Source organism: Cervus elaphus, chromosome 4 (assembly GCF_910594005.1).
Source record: "Cervus elaphus chromosome 4, mCerEla1.1, whole genome shotgun sequence".
Taxonomy (NCBI): Eukaryota; Metazoa; Chordata; class Mammalia; order Artiodactyla; family Cervidae; genus Cervus; species Cervus elaphus.
Genome location: NC_057818.1, coordinates 52,594,354 through 52,610,986, shown reverse-complemented (window position 1 = coordinate 52,610,986; position 16,633 = coordinate 52,594,354). Strand labels below are relative to the sequence as shown.

At 41.4% G+C, this 16,633-nt stretch overlaps 1 protein-coding gene across 4 annotated transcripts in view; it reads right to left on the bottom strand.

Annotated features, from left to right (window-relative positions):
- LOC122692138 (zinc finger protein 226-like) overlaps positions 1 to 12,036 on the bottom strand; it is a 32,872-nt gene extending 20,836 nt beyond the window's left edge. For 2 of the 4 annotated variants that reach the window (XM_043899374.1, XM_043899373.1), the window contains exons 1-5: positions 11,892 to 12,036; positions 10,772 to 10,836; positions 4,908 to 5,007; positions 3,412 to 3,538; positions 2,436 to 2,528 (exon numbers count right to left, since the gene is read on the bottom strand). In XM_043899374.1, coding sequence (XP_043755309.1) covers positions 2,436 to 2,528; positions 3,412 to 3,538; positions 4,908 to 4,922 — 235 coding nt within the window. In that variant the 5' untranslated portion in view covers positions 4,923 to 5,007; positions 10,772 to 10,836; positions 11,892 to 12,036. Of the gene's footprint in view, positions 1 to 2,435; positions 2,529 to 3,411; positions 3,539 to 4,907; positions 5,008 to 10,771; positions 10,837 to 11,891 lie in introns of those variants that run through there. The other 2 variants (XM_043899375.1, XM_043899381.1) reach the window with 2 other exon arrangements.
- Between the last annotated feature and the right edge of the window lie 4,597 nt (positions 12,037 to 16,633).

Below are 16,633 nucleotides of genomic sequence, written 5' to 3'. Positions count from 1 at the left end.
GCAAAGACACAAAATTCAGAGATGTGGACAACTGAAGGTTCTGTTCGCTGTTTTCAAGATTTCACATTTAGGAGAGAGTATGAGACTTGATTGAATCCAGAGAATGTTCCGTTTGTCTCTTCCATTGTGTGTCATGTGCTCTGGTTTGCATGCCAATGGAAACCAAGTGGTGGTCCAGGTGGCTCCTACCCACTACTACTAAGTGTAACAAAACCCACTGGTGTGAGCTTCCTAAATAGGTGCAAATTAAATGTCAAAAATTTAACTTGAAAAATTGATAATTAGATGCAAACTGTTCACCTATAGACACTTTCTATTGGATTCAAAGGCAGTGTAGAATCTCAGATAGTAAACTTTATAGATAGTAAATGATGCAGACAAAAAAGTTAAAGAGATAATAAAATATGAATCAACTAGAACTTTAAGAGAAAGCAAAAACTTTACTTTTTCCAAGTAAACGAAACTTGGAAGCAACTAAGATGCCCTTCAGCAGGTGAATGTATAAATAAAAAGTATGTATAAATAAATAAAGAAATGTATAAATAAAAAGTATGTATAAATAAAAAGTATTCCACACAATGGAATACTATTCAGTGCTAACAAGAAATGTACTACCAAGCCAGGAAAAGATGTGAAGGAAATGTAAATACTTATTTCTAAGTTTCTAAATGGAAGCGAATCAGACAAGCATACATACTGCATAATTCCAACTATATGACATTCTGGAAAACCCAGTGCAGCCAAATAAAATAAAGTAAATAAAACTACATGTTTAAAAAGAAAAAAGAACCAGCATCATCATCAACAGGAAAGGGTTCATCACATGAAATACCTATGAAAGTGATATATATAAATCTCCAACACCTGAAATGCAGGTTTTGGTTATCACAAAGCATGCATTTCTTACCATGGTTCAGGTTTTTTTCTTTTAAAAAACCCTCAAAAACTGCATTTAACTTCTTGAATTACTTTGCTGTACTGCAGAAATTAGCACAACATTGTAAGTCAACTATTCTTCAATTTAAATTAAGGAAAAAAAGGAAAGAAACTAAAATAGAAAGGAATTGGGAAAATTGACTAAATTTTAAAAACTAAAAGGAAGAAAAAAAGAAAGTAATCAGATAGGCAATCATCAAAAGACAAAAAATGCTCTGCAACCTCCTTCCTTCACTCTGGTTTTTACATGACCTATAAATATCCCATTCACACTGAGAGAAACAGAGGTCTCCCATCACATCCATCAAACTTACAGTTTCAACAAATATTTGCAGATGCCTGCCACATACTGGGCTGCTCCCAGTACTCAACAGGACAGACAAAACTCCACACTCCTGGTGATCACACTCCAGTGCTGAGAGAGGGGTGATAAATAAGCAAAGTCTGTGAGATCCAGTAAGATGCAGAATGAGGAGAGAAAAGGAAGGATGGAATTTTACACAGGGTGGTCAGAGAAGGCCTCTCTCATGATGTTGGAACTGAGCGGAGACCTGAAGGCAGAAAGGGAGGGAGCTGGAAGACTAGTGGTAGAAGAGTAGGTCTGGCAGAGTTAAGGGCTCAGAGGTGGAGGAATCTGCTGTGATCACAGTAACTGTCCCCTAAAGAACTCACATCCTGATTTTTGGAGCCTAGACTATGTCAGATTATGTGGCAAAGGGGAATTAAGATTGCAGACAGAATTTAGGCTGCCGATTAGCTGACCTTAAAATGTAAGTGCACCCTCTACTTTGGGGTGGAGTGGGAGGCTCAATGCAATCAAAAGTCTCCTACAAAGCAGAAGCATGATGCAGGAAAAAAGCGGAAGAGGGACACATGACAAGGGAAGACGGGGCAGAGACAAGCGATGTCGCTAGCTGTGAAGCTTGAGGAAGGTGGCCATGAGCCACTGGAAAGGCAAAGACACAGATTCTCCCCCAGAACCTCCAAAGTGAAACCATGCCACACCTCTGACCTCTGGAAGTGTAAGATGTTCAACGTGAGTTGTGTTAAGCTATGGTGTTTGCAGTGATTTGCTCAGGCAGTCACGGGTGATACAGCATCCCTGGCGAGGCTGAGCCTGGCGTGGTGTGCAGCATGGGTGGGAGACAAGGAGCGAGAGGAAAGGAATCAGAGGGACAGTGGGGGACCATGAGCAGATCCTGGAGGACTCCAGAAGCCACTTTAAGAGGTTTAACTTTAAGAAAAATAAGAAGCTACAAAAGGTTTGGAAGAGAGGAATGGCATCACTTTCCTAAGTGATTTCCTCATGGCAGTCCTTCCTAAGCATCACTCTTGGCTGCTACCTGGAGAACAGACTATAGGAGGGGCAGGGCAACCAGTACAAAGGTGTGTTAAAGAAGAGGTCTGGCAGTTTGGATGAGATGACAGCCAAAGGGTTGGAGAGAAGTAAAAACACATGGGAGGGCTTCTCTAAGGACCCCCATCTGCCTGGTTCTTACCTGACTTCCCTTCTCTTTGAGTTGCTGTCTTCACCACCCAAAGCCTTTTTTCCTTTTCTAAGTGGAATATGTGATATCTGAAGTGGTAACACCCTGTGAACATGCAGAGTAACATATTTAAAATGAACACACTCTGTGGCTGATTCATGTTGATGTTTGGTACAAACCAACACAATACTGTAAAGCAATTATCCTTCAATTAAAAACAAATAAATTTAATGTCAGGAAAAAAGAAAAGAAAATGAATATACTAACAGTACAATTTACTGGAAATTAAGATTCCTGTATCTAATGTTGGTCAATGAGTCAAAACGAGCATAATGAAAATATTTTTAAGAAAATATGACCTATTTCAAAAAATACTGGAACTTCTCTGGTGGTCTAGCAGTTAAGATTCTGAGTTTCTATGCAGGAGGCACGGGTTTGATCTGTGATCAGGGAACTAAGATCCCTCATGGCCCAAGGTGCAGTCAAAAAGTAAAAAGGAAAACAAAAAAACCCCCAAAATACCAATATTTCAAGACCTGGACACATAAATACAGTAAGTACTACAGAAACCAATTTCTCACCCGTGCCTATTTTCATTAAATTTCCCCCTCACTGGTGCTTATATGATGCACACAAATGGCCAGAGTATTTCCTGCAATGTATTCCATTCTTCCTGACAAATTCTGATATTTTTCTCCCTTATTTTATTTTGTTAAAAAGCATTGGTATGAAACTCAGGTCCCCAAGTGCCATTTCAAGACCCCAAAAGCCTTCCACATCTGAGGACACAAAGCCAAACCAGGGAGATGACCTTGTTAGAAAAGGTGCCTGGGACCTCTCTGGTGGTCCAGTGACTAAGACTCTGCACTCCCAGGGCAGGGGGCCTGGGTTTGATTCATGGTCAGGGAACTAGATTCCACATACTGCGACTAAGACTCGGAGCAGCCAAGTACATATTTTTTAAAAAAGACAGGGCGCCTGTGCTCACCCACTGAGACCAGATTCCGGAAGTTCTCCAGCATCACATCCTGGTACAGCTTCTTCTGGGCCAAGTCCAGCAGCCCCAACTCCTCCTCCGTGAAGGTCACAGCCACATCCATGAAGGTCACTGCCTCCTACAACAAACAATCTCAGCTCAATCTTACAACCAGTGTCCAGTGGAAGCGGGACAATGCCAAGAAGGAGAGGTGGATGATGGGAAGATATTCCGGCTCCTGTGGAAATGTGTAGATTTCCCAGCCCCCCTCCTTCTGTTCTTCCAACACCACACACTGACTTTCCTCAGCCTCCCTGGAAAGGCAGCTATAGAAAAGAAGGGATGGGTGAGAGGTGAGTTCAGATTCTGAAGGACTTCAATCAGTTTGTAGACTTCCCAGTCCTTCTATCCTGCCAATGCCACACACTGATTCTCCTCAGTGGCTTCCTCAGTGATTCTCCTTCCTCAGTGGCAACAGACTGACTGAAGTCCCTCAGAGTCTGGACTCACTTCCTACCCATCCTCTCCACCTTCTTGGCACTTTCCCTTTTTAAGTAGCCACTGATTGTAAGATGGACATTACATGTGTCTGATGTTATACCAACATTTTAAAAATATTTATTTATTTGGCAGAACCAGGTTTCAGTTGCAGCATGCAAATTTTTAGTTGGGGTATGTGGGACCTAGTTCCCTGACCAGGGATTGAACTCAGGCCCCCTGCATTGGGAGTATGGAATCTTAGCCACTAGACCACCAGGAAGTCCTCCCAAATCTTTTTAACAAACTAAAATCCCACAAGCCATGTGGTGCATCAAAAAAAAAAAAAAAAGAGAGAGAGAGAGAAAGAAAGAAAAAAGAGATGTGCCATGTTGTTATTTGGATATTCTACCTAAGAAACAGCCCACACAACACAGATCAAATATAGTTCTTTCTATATTGAATGCATAGTACATCAAGGACAAAAAACTGACATTGTTTTCACAACTGATTTGAGGGGAAAAGGTATCATGGAAGAAAGCTGTCACTGAAGGGTTGCCTAGAACAGTCAAATTTGTAAACCCCCTAAATGTTTACAGGTAGGATGTAGTCAAAAATAAAAAGCTGCCAAAAAATAAAAAAAAAAGGTGTATCAATACCGTGGCAAATGTGAAGCACCCATTTTAAAAAATATATAATATTAATGGAACAAAGTCAAAATTTAAAGTTAGATGTACACCTAAATACAAATACAGTTATAAATGCACATGAGGAAAAGACAAAGAGAAAATAACAGTTAGTTTTCCAGTAGGGAAGTAATGAAATGGGAGAGTTATTCATTTCTAGTCATTTTTCTACTCCATAAAATATATAATAATCATATAAAATAAAAACAAACACAAAGAAAACTCAAGAAGGACAACATAATGTCTCCCATGTCTCCTGTTCTGCTTGAGTCAACCCAAAACAAAGGTGCAACTATCTGAGCAATGAGATCGAACTTTAAAGTGAGAAAGGCAGGTACTACTCACCTTGAGTGTGGTCATGTTTCCTCCTATGCCTAGGGATGGGCACAGTCCTGAGTTATACAGGTTCTAGGAGGTCAGAATTGTCTGAGCAAGTTCTGAGAGTCTGAGAAGGCAGAAAAAGACATGAAAGAGTAGCTTGGGTCACAGATGCTTCTTGTGAATGAGTGCATGAAAGTTCAAAGCAGCATTACTCATAATAACCTACAATTGGAAACAACTGGAATGTTGGCCTATGTGTGAATGAACAAACAGAAGACAGACACAAAAGACTACATACTGTATGATTCTATTTATATGAAATGTCTAGAATAGGCAAATCTATGGAGACAGAAAGTATGTTAATGGTACCCTGGCTTTCTGGGGAGAGAATGGGGGTTAACTAAGGAATCCAACTGCAGAAATGAAATTGTTCCAAATTATTACAGTGATAGTTGTGCTGCTCAGCAAAGTTACTAAATATCATTAAACTGTACACCTGAAATGGGTGAATTCTATGATACATATATTTCAGGCTGGTAAAAATAAATGTTTATTAATCTACATGTCATTTAGATTTGCAATATGAATTTATGGATTGAGTCAATACTAATATTTATATATGAATGAATAAATAAATAAGTAGGGAAGGAGAAGCTTCTCTTTACAGTAGATATAAATTAGTAAATGTATCTCCCTATTAAAAAACTTTAATAATTAAAAAAAAGAGATAACTTTACAATGAAGAAATCTGACAGACATTACCTGAGTCTAGTAAACAAAGCTGAGTTTACTAATATAGGGATATACTGATATCCTTTGGCTCCAGCTATGTTGCAGTGACAAGGACACCTCACACTTCTGTGGAATCCCTGCCAACAATGCATAATCTGAACTTAACAATGGAAAACATCAGACGAACCGCAAATGAAGAACTTTCTCCAAAATAACTTGACTATATACACCCCAAAAACATAGACAGCATATTAAAAAGCCGAGACATTACGTTGCTGACAAAGGTCCATCTAGTTAGAGCTACGGTTTTTCCAGCAGTCATGTATGGACGTGAGAGTTGGGCCATAAAGAAACCTGAGCATCGGAGAACTGATGCTTTTGAACTGTGATGTTGGAGAAGACCCTTGAGAGTCCCTTGGACAGCAAGGAGATCAAATCCGTCAATCCTAAAGGACATCAACCCTCAATATTCATTGGAAGGACTGCTGCTGAAGTTGAAGCTCCAATATTTTGGCCACCTGATGTGAAGAACTGACTCATTGGAAAAGACCCTGATACTGGGAGAGATGGAAGGCAGAAGAGGACAACAGAGGATGAGATGGTTGGATGGGATCACTGACTTGATGGACATGAGTTTGAGCAAGCTCCAGGAGTTGGTGATGGACAGGGAAGCCTGGCATACTGTCTGTGGGGTCATAAAGTCGGACACAACTGAGCGACTGAACTGATACTCCCCCAAAATATCAAGAACAAAAAAGACGAAGAATGTAGACTCATTCCACATTAAAGAAGAACCATATGATTATCTCAATAGATGCAGAGAAAGCCATTGAGAAAATTCAACATCCATTTATGATTAAAAAGAAAAAAAACCCTCCAGAAAGCAGGAATAGAAGGAAGATACCTCAACATAATAAAAGCTATATATGACAAACCGGTTCTCAGCAAACATTACTGTCAATGGTGAAAAATTGAAAGCATTTCCCCTAAAGTCAGGAGCAAGACTAGGGTGCCCACTCTCACCACTACTATTCAACATAGTTTTGGAAGTTTTGGCCACAGCAATCAGGGCAGAAAAAGCAATAAAAGGAATCCAGATTGGAAAAGAAAAGTAAAACTCTCATTGTTTGCACATGACATGATCTTCTACATAGAAAACCCTAAAGACTCCACCAGAAAATTACTAGAGTTAATCAATGAATATACTAAAGTTGCAGGATATAAAAATAACACACAGAAATCCCTTGCACTCCTATACACTAACAATGAGAAAACAGAAAGAGAAAGTAAGGAAACAATTCCATTCACCATTGCAACGAAAAGAATAAAATACTTAGGAATAAATCTACTGAAAGAAACAAAAGACCTATATATAGAAAACTATAAAACACTGATTAAAGAAATCAAAGAGGACACAAATAGATGGAGAAATATAGTGTGTTCATGGATCGGAAGAATCAATATAGTGAAAATGAGTATACTACCCAAAGCAATCTATAGATTCAATGCAATCCCTATCAAGCTACCAACGGTATTTTTCAGAGGATTCGAACACATAATTTCACAATTTGTATGGAAATACAAAAAAACCTCGAATACCCAAAGCAATCCTGAGAAAGAAGAATGGAACTGGAGGAATCAACCTGCCTGACTTCAGTCTCTACTACAAAGCCACAGTCATCAAGACAGCGTGATACTGGCACAAAGACAGAAATATAGATCAATGGAACAGAACAGAAAGCCCAGAGATAAATCCATGCACCTATGGACACCTTATCTTTGACAAAGGAGGCAAGAATTTACAATGGAGAAAAGACAATCTCTTTAACAAGTAGTGCTGGGAAAAGTGGTCTGCCACTTGTGAAAGAATGAAACTAGAACACTTTCTAACACCATACACAAAAATAAACTCAAAATGGATTAAAGATCTAAACGGAAGACCAGAAACTATAAAACTCCTAGAGGAAAACATAGGCAAAACACTCTCTGACATAAACCACAGCAGGATCCTCTATGACGCATCTCCCAGAATATTGGAAATAAAAGCAAAAATAAACAAATGGGACCTAATTAAACTTAAAAGCTTTTGCACAACAAAGGGAAATATAAGCCAGGTGAAAATACAGCCTTCAGAATGGGAGGAAATAATAGCAAATGAAGCAATGGACAAAGAATTAATCTCAAAAATATACAAGTAACTCCTGCAGCTCAATTCCAGAAAAATAAATGACCCAATCAAAAAGTGGGCCAAAGAACTAAACAGACATTTCTCCAAAGAAGACATACAGATGGCTAACAAACACATGAAAAGATGCTCAACATCACTCATTATCAGAGAAATGCAAATCAAAACCACAATGAGGTACCATTACACGCCAGTCAGAATGGCTGCTATCCAAAAGTCTACAAGTAATAAATGCTGGAGAGGGTGTGGAGAAAAGGGAACCCTCTTACACTGTTGGTGGGAATGCAAACTAGTACAGCTACCATGGAGAACAGTGTGGAGATTCCTTAAAATACTGGAAATAGAACTGCCATATGACCCAGCAATCCCACTGGTGGGCATACACACTAAGGAAACCAGAATTGAAAGAGACACATGTACCCCTATGTTCATCGCAGCACTGTTGATAATAGCCAAGACATGGAAACAACCTAGATGTCCATCAGCAGATGAATGGATAAGGAAGCTATGGTACATATACACAATGGAATATTACTCACCCATTAAAGAGAATACATCTGAATTAGTTATAATGAGGGGGATGAAAGTGAAGCCTATTATACAGAGTGAAGTAAGTCAGAAAGAAAAACACCAGTACAGTATACTAACGCATATATATGGAATTTAGAAAGATGGTAACGATAACCCTGTATGCGAGACAGCAAGAGAGACACAGATGTATTGAACAGTCTTTGGACTCTGTGGGAGAGGGTGAGGGCAGGATGATATGGGAGAATGGCATTGAAACATGTAAATTATCATATGTGAAACAAATCGCCAGTTCAGGTTCGATGCATGATACAGGATGCTTGGGGCTGGTGCACTGGGATGACCCAAAGGGATGGGATGGAGGTGGGAGGGGGGTTCAGGGTGGGGAACTCATGTACACTCCTGTTGGATTGAAGTCAATGTATGGGAAAACCAATACTATGTTGTAAAGTAAAATTAATTAATTAATTAATTTAAAAAAATTATGTCAAAAAAATGAAAGAAGAACATTAAGAAAAGTATGAGAAAAGTTCTGTAAAATGTTTATAAACAAAAAATACAACATACAGCATACTAACACATATATATGGAATTTAGAAAGATGGTAATGATAACCCTATATGCAAAACAGAAAAAGAGACACAGATGTACAGAACAGACTTTTGGACTCTGTGGGAGAAGGCGAGGGTGGGATGTTTCGAGAGAACAGCATCGAAACATGTATATTATCTATGGTGAAACAGATCACCACCCAGGTTGGAAGCATGAGACAAGTGCTCGGGCCTGGTGCGCTGGGAAGACCCAGAGGAATCAGGTGGAGAGGGAGGTGGGAGGGGGGATCAGGATGGGGAATACATGTAACTCCATGGCTGATTCATGTCAATGTATGACAAAACCCACTACAATATTGTAAAGTAATTAGCCTCCAACTGATAAAAATAAATGAAAAAAAATACAACATAAGGCATAAAATTGGACTTTAAACTTGGGGGGAAACCAGTTATGAAGACTTTTAGTTAAAAAACATAACAAAATAAATAGAAGACTGTGGATTATTTAATAGTATGGTATCCAATATGTTATCTGGCATTACTTACTTATGATTAACTTAATAGATATCAACTAGATGAACACTATTCTTTAGTATAATATCTAACATTACCAAGTATGTGATGCTAAAATTCTACAATCAGTCTTTCTGAAATCCCTCTTACCAAGACACCTCCTGATTTCATGGTATATGAGCTTCCTTCATGCAAAAAGTTAAGATAAGCTGTCATTGAATAAGGTAAATTCCTGGTGTTATTTGGCTGATGGAGGTACAAAGCAGATAGGCAAAACAATTGGTCAATTTGGGTAACAGGTATATGAGAGCTCCTTATACTATTTTTGCAACTTTTCCATAGGTTTAACATTATATAAAGATAAAATAGCCTTAAAAGTCAGAAAACAGTCATAGGAATGGAAATAATGAAAATAGTAAGACTAATCAAGAAATTATATGGAAGTTCATTAGTTTATTTTTTCTTATAGTGTTTGGGAATTCCCATAGTTAAAACACATAAGGGGAAAACCACTGAGAAAGCCGTGATTTAAAAAAAAAAAAAATCTGTAAAATGTTTATAGACAAATATACAAAAAGAGCCACTAAGCAAAAACGTATTAGAAGCTTAACACTTGCTATCATTACACCCTGAATTAATGAGTAATTAAGAAATTTTCTCTCTCAAATTTCTTAATTCCTGAATGAAATAAGAAATACTATTCACAACAAGGGAAACAAAATAGTTGGCAATGCCTTTAAAAACTCACAGGAAAGTCCAAGCCCATCTTATTTGATTTAAGGCCCTTCACAATCAATTCCTAACTATGATGCCTGATTCCACCTGGTTCCTAAGCCTTAAGGACTAAAAGACTATGATCTCAAGCTCTGGACTAATTGCCTGAATTTCAACCTCAGTTGAGCCCCTGACTTTGTGGGTGACTATGGGCACATAATTTACAGCACTCTGAGTATCAATCTCATTTTACAGAAGGGGGAAAAAAGCAACATTTCTTTTCAGAGTCATGGTGCGGCACAATGTATTTATTTGTGTAAAGCCCTCATCATTGGGGTTTCCTTGGTGTCTCAGAGGGTAAACAATCTACCTGTAATGCAGAAGAACCGAATCAGATCCCTGGATAAGGAAGATCCCCTGGAGAGAAGACAAAGGCTACCCATTCCAGTATTCTTGCCTGGAGCATTTCATGGACGGGAGGCCGAAGGGCTACAGTCCATGGGGTCGCAAAGAGTTCAACAGGACTCAGCTACTAACACTTTCACTCATTGAAGTTAACGATTAAGGTTTAATTATTATCAATGCCCATGTCCAATTACACATCAGACACATTCTCTGATTGATACAACCGCCATTGTAAGAGAAAAATATCAAGTCCTACTCACGTGGAGCTTTGCAGTTAGTAGACCAGGAGTCACTCCTACCTCCTGTAGTTCTTTTTGAGGTCACGCTGGGGAAAGAGAGAATGCTAGGAAATGCCAGGACCGAGCCCTCATCTTCCTTAAAAGTTAAGGCCTCCCTTCCCTCCGAGCAGTCTGGAACCTTCTCTTCCAAGTCAGAAGGGGTGCAGGATGACCCAGTGTGGCACAGACATAGAAAGAAGGATAAGGGTCACTGAAAGTGGATCTCTGATGCTAACCCGGGCACCTGACCATTCTTTCAGAAATTAACAGCAAGGAGAAATCAGCACTATTTGCCAGGAACCGGCTAAGACTTTTATTTGTATCACCTCTTCCCAAAACAACTCTTATTACTTTTTAAAGAAAAGTAATGGGTGGCTCAGGCAATAAAGAATCCTCCTGCAAAGCGGGAGATCTGGGTCCGATTCCTGGTGAGGAAGATCCTCTGGAGGAGGGCGTGGTAACAGTATTCTTGCCTGGAGAATCCCATGGACAGAGGAGCCTGTCAGGCTACAGTTCATGGGATGGCAGAGTCAGACACGACTGAGCGACTAGGCGCGGAGAATCCCATGGACAGAGGAGCCTGGCGGGCTACAGTTCAAGGGATGACAGAGTCAGACACGACTGAGCGACTAGGTGCGCGCGCGCGCTCACACACACACACACACACACACCACACACACCACAACGGGAGACACGGGGAGATTAACTCCCCATGTGAGGAAGTAGAAGCGTGCACACACACACACACACACAACGGGAGGCAGGGGAAGATTAACTCCACACACACACACACACACACAACGGGAGGCACGGGGAGATTAACTCCCCATGTGAGGAAGTAGAAGCGTGCACGCGCGCGCGCGCACACACACACACACACACACACACACACACACAACGGGAGGCACGGGGAGATTAACTCCCCATGTGAGGAAGTAGAAGCGTGCGTGGAAAGCTGAGAGGCGGAACGGGCTAGCCCAAAGCCACGGAAACTCTTAATCTAGGAGATATGCCAGGGGAGCTGGTCCTCTCTCAGGGTCTCCAGAATACCCCAACCGCTCCGCCAACGGGAACGCACACCGCTGCCTTTGCTCCTCCGCACCTGCACTCTCCGCCGAGGATTCTTTCCCCCTAAGTCGATTGCCAGGTAATGGAGCATCCCATGCACAGATCCAGAACATTTGGAAGGGCCACCAAGACGCAGAACTGACAAGTCCGCCCCACGGAAGAGACACCAGCAACCTCACTCTCCCTGGACGGAAATCCTAGGAGTTCACGGGGCGTCTGGACTACACTTCCCAGAATTCATCTGATTTCCCCTTCTTGAGCGGCAGTGCAAGAAACTAAGTGTCAGAACTACACTTCCCCGAATGCCAAGGGACACTAACCAGAGTCTCACTTTGCAGGAAGACGTGTTGGAACTACGGGAGCTGCTTGACTACACTTCCCAAAATTCCACAGCGGAAAGAACCCCACAGTCCGGACTCTCTGGGTGGTAATGAGGTTCCCTGCACGGGGTCTGTTAATTTTCCTTGAGTTCCCCAGTGAAAATATTCCACAGACACGACTTTCTGAAATCAAAGTGTCTCCCAATTATGGCAGGAGTGTTGTTGGAAAGGGAACAAGTAGGGAGATTCAATCTTCAAGATATTAACTGCTTAGGGGACACAAGGTGATTGAATGCAGGCTCATTTTAGTCTAATCTGATGTTAGGAGGCTAAAGCTGTGAGGTAAAAGAATAGGCGAAGAGGAATGATTTAGGAGGGGCAATGGGGAAGGAAGGAGGTAGCAGTGCCAACTCCAGACCCTGTGGTACCACTGCTTTGGCAGGAAAAACACACTTGAAAGGGCCAAAATGGAAACTCGTCCTCATGGAAAAGTGCTCTTCCCTCACCTAAACTTTTCATTAAGGTTGATATGATCCCTGCTTTGGATGTGAAAACACCAAATTTCAGAAAGTTAAGAAATTGTCTGCTATGTCAATGCAAGGGTAATTGCTGAAGAGCTTGGCACTGGAGTCAGGGTGATTCCCAAAGCCTATGATTTAATGCCAGAGCACTGAGGAGAATTCTATTGGTGAGGGAGGATGTTTATATTAATATGAAATATTGTATTTAGTATATTAAATATTAATATTTTCTAGTTAAAATCGTTATTATGGGTAGTAATTTTAAAACATATGTTCAGTTCAGTCGCTCAGTGGTGTCCAACTCTTTGCGAGCCCATGAATCACAGCACACCAGGCCTCCCTGTCCATCACCAACTCACAGAGTTTACTCAAACTCATGTCCATCGAGTTGGTGATGTCATCCAGCCATCTCATCCTCTGTCGTCTCCTTCTCCTCCTGCCCCCAATCCCTCCCAGCATCAGGGTCTTTTCCAATGAGTCAACTCTTCACATAAGGTGGCCAAAGTATTGCAGTTTCAGCTTCAGCATCAGTCCTTCCAATGAACATCCAGGACTGATCTCCTTTAGGATGGACTGGTTGGATCTCCTTGCAGTCCAAGGGACTCTCAAGAGTCTTCTCCTACGCCACAGTTCAAAAGCATCAATTTTTAAGTGCTCAGCTTTCTTCACAGTCCAACTCTCTCATCCGTGTTACTCGAAGCTAATTAAAACAGTATAAAGCAAAATGGGGGGATGGGGTGGGGTGGAATGATACTTAGATTCTGTCTCCTTGAAGATAACCAGATTTTTTCTCTCCCTACAAACATATTTAATATATATCAACACACAGACTTGGTTTTTTTGTTTTGCCCACACTATACGGCATGCAAGATCTTATATAGTTCCTTGTCCAGGGTTTGAACCCACACCCCCTCCAATGGAAACACAGAGTCTTAATCACTGGACCACCAGAGAAGTCCACACTTGTACTTGTTCTTCAAGTCTCGTATTTTGCCTCTATTTCTCTAAATTCAATATAAGCTAGACATTTTCTAATAAAAGCCACTGAAAATCTAAAACCTTTCAATGATGATTATATAATGATTCACTGAATGAATCTGAGAGGTGAAAACAAAACAGCCCCTGACATGTGAAAGCTGGCATGGCAATCCAACTAGGGCACTGTTATTCTCCTTTAGGATATAAACCAATCACAGAATACCATCCTCAAATGAGGTGTCTCTGAGACTATGGGTAAAGTAAGACAGAACAAGGCCCCTTCATAATTTTGTTTAGACAGATAAAAATAAGGTCACTGTGCCACCCACATAATACCAAGCGTCACCCTCTTGGCTAAAAGAGTCACTGCTACTTCTTTACAACTTTAGATTTTATCTTTGTTTGTCTGCTCTCCCAAAGCTTTCTGACAGCATCCAACCTAGAGTGAACCCTGCTTCCTTAGGCTCTGTCCCAAAACACCCAACCAAAGCCCAAATCCGGTAACAGATTGAGCAGGGACATTTCCATGTGGCATGGTGGAGATGCAAGGGCTTCTCAGTCCCGTTGTCCCTTGGCAGTACCAGTTCCCTGAGTGAAAAACTGAGCTGCTGCCTACCCTCTGGCCACATGGGGGCAAACAGGATATAAATAAGCTTCCTGTTACAAGGGATAAGCTGGTGCAGTGGGTGCGGACAGAAGTCTGAGAGGTGACTCCTGGAAGAGAGGGAGACTATATCCTACCCAGGCTTTTGACCAAGCTCAAACTCCCTTGTGTGAAACTCGCCAACTCCCATGATGTCCCAGGGGTTGCAGTGTCTGGAAGAAATACAAGGGTCCTGTGCAGGAAGCTCTATCCAGTCCAGGTCACTCACAACTCTCATTTTTGTGCAGTACCAAACGACTGATGGCTTTACTGAAACATTTGAGAAAATCTCCTCCCTGAAGGAGAAATTTAAAAACTGAAGTATAGATAAGGACAGAAGCTAGTAAAATCCCATGCTAACTGGATGCTGCATCTTATTTAAGGGGACATTGCAGATTCAAATGTCTCCAGCCAAATAACATACTTAGGGATGGGACCAAGATCTCCGTGTCTTCACCAGAGACAGTGGCCCTATTCTCTAAGATAAAAGGGGGAAACAGAGGAACTAAGACTTTTCTGGGAACTCTGGATGCTGCATCCCATATGGTAGTTTTTCTAGGCCTCTGTAGGTCTAAAGATTAAACTGGTGACACTGGGCTTTGGGGATGAACCTAGTACCTGTAGTGCTTATGTGCTTGTGTGGCCTATGTGCCTGATGTGGTTGTGGGTGCGATGCTTTGGGACATTTTAGGTGCCAGTCACTGTGGTTTCCAAAGGCAAGTGCAATGTGGGCATGGACATTTTGGCTGCTTTTGGCTCAGAATGACTCTAGCTCCTGAGTGAGTATGCTACCTCAAAGCAAAGAATTCAAGCCATAACAGTGACTCCTGCCTGCCACCTAAATTACCCAATCCCCAGTGGGCTTTTCAATAAAAGTAGTGCTACATACAAGGCCAAACCATGGATAAGCTAAAATGATTGCCCTACACCTCAAAATATGCACAGTTTCTCCAACAAGATTTTATTTACACTATCTCAAGCTACTGTACTACGAAGATAGTGTTGAAAAAAAAAAAAAAAAAGGTCCAAAGTGGAGTCATTTGTTTCACACATACAGTCACACACACTCACACTGGCTTAAGACTCAATATTAAAAAAAACAAAGATCATGGCATCTGGCCTCATTACTGCATGGCAAATAGAAGGGGGAAATATGGAAGTAGTGACGGATTTCCTCTTCTTGGGCTCCAAAATCATTGCACACAGTGACTGTAGCCATGAAATCAGAAGGCGATTGCTTCTTGGCAGGAAACTAATGACAAACCTAGGCAACGTATTGAAAAGCAGAGACATTACTCTGCCAACAAAGGCCCATATAGTCAAGGCTATGGTCTTCCCAGTGGCCACATAGGATTGTGAGAGATGGACCAGTAAAGAAGAAAGAACACCAAAAACTTTATGTGTTCAAACTGCAGTGCTGGAGAAGACTCCCGGAAGTCCCTTGGACAGCAAGGAGATCAAACCAGTCAATCTTAAGGGAGATCAATCCTGAATAGTCACTGGAAGGACTGATGCTGAAGCAGAAGCGCTAGTATTTTGGTCATCTGATGCAAACAGTTGACTCACTGGAAAAGTCCCTGATTCTGGGAAAGATTGAGGGCAGAAGGAGAAGAGGGTGTCAGAGGATGAGATGACTGGAGGGCATCACTGATGCAATGAATATGAACTTGGGCAAACTCCAGTAGATGGTGAGGGATAGGCAGGCCTGGCGTTCTGTAGTCTATGGGGTCACAAAGAGTCAGAAACAACTGGGCAACTCAACAACTGGTTTAATTCTCAAACCACTGTACTACTGAAAAGGAAAGGTTAAAATTTTACATAACTTCCTGCTCATTCTGCCTCAGTAACTCAGCTTCCTCCTTGCAAAGTCTGGATCACGTAGGTCACATAGTCTCAGAAAGTGGGGACTTACAATACTAGGAAGTGGAGGTTATCTCACTCATCTTGTCCTGCTCTTTGCAAGTGCCCAGCCCCTGCAAACCTGCTTAATCATGTCTCTCCATGTAAAGGTATGGCATCCCCCTCTCCATCTTGACAGCTGGTCCTGCGTGTGCAAAACCCCTTAGTTTAAACCAGCCTGTTAGCAGCTAGTGTTGCCCACTATAGTCTGTCTATAAAATCTCTGTAACCCCTTTGTTCGGGCTTTGCTCAGAGCTTGGAGAGTTAACTCCGCTGAGCCCACTGGTGTAATAAACCTGAGCTCTCCAACTCTCCCAGTGTGGTACTTGGTTTCTTGATTCCTGGTTTCTGCAACACTACGAAGGTAGTATTTTTTTTTTTTTTTAAGGCCTAAAGTGGAGTCATTGTCACGCAC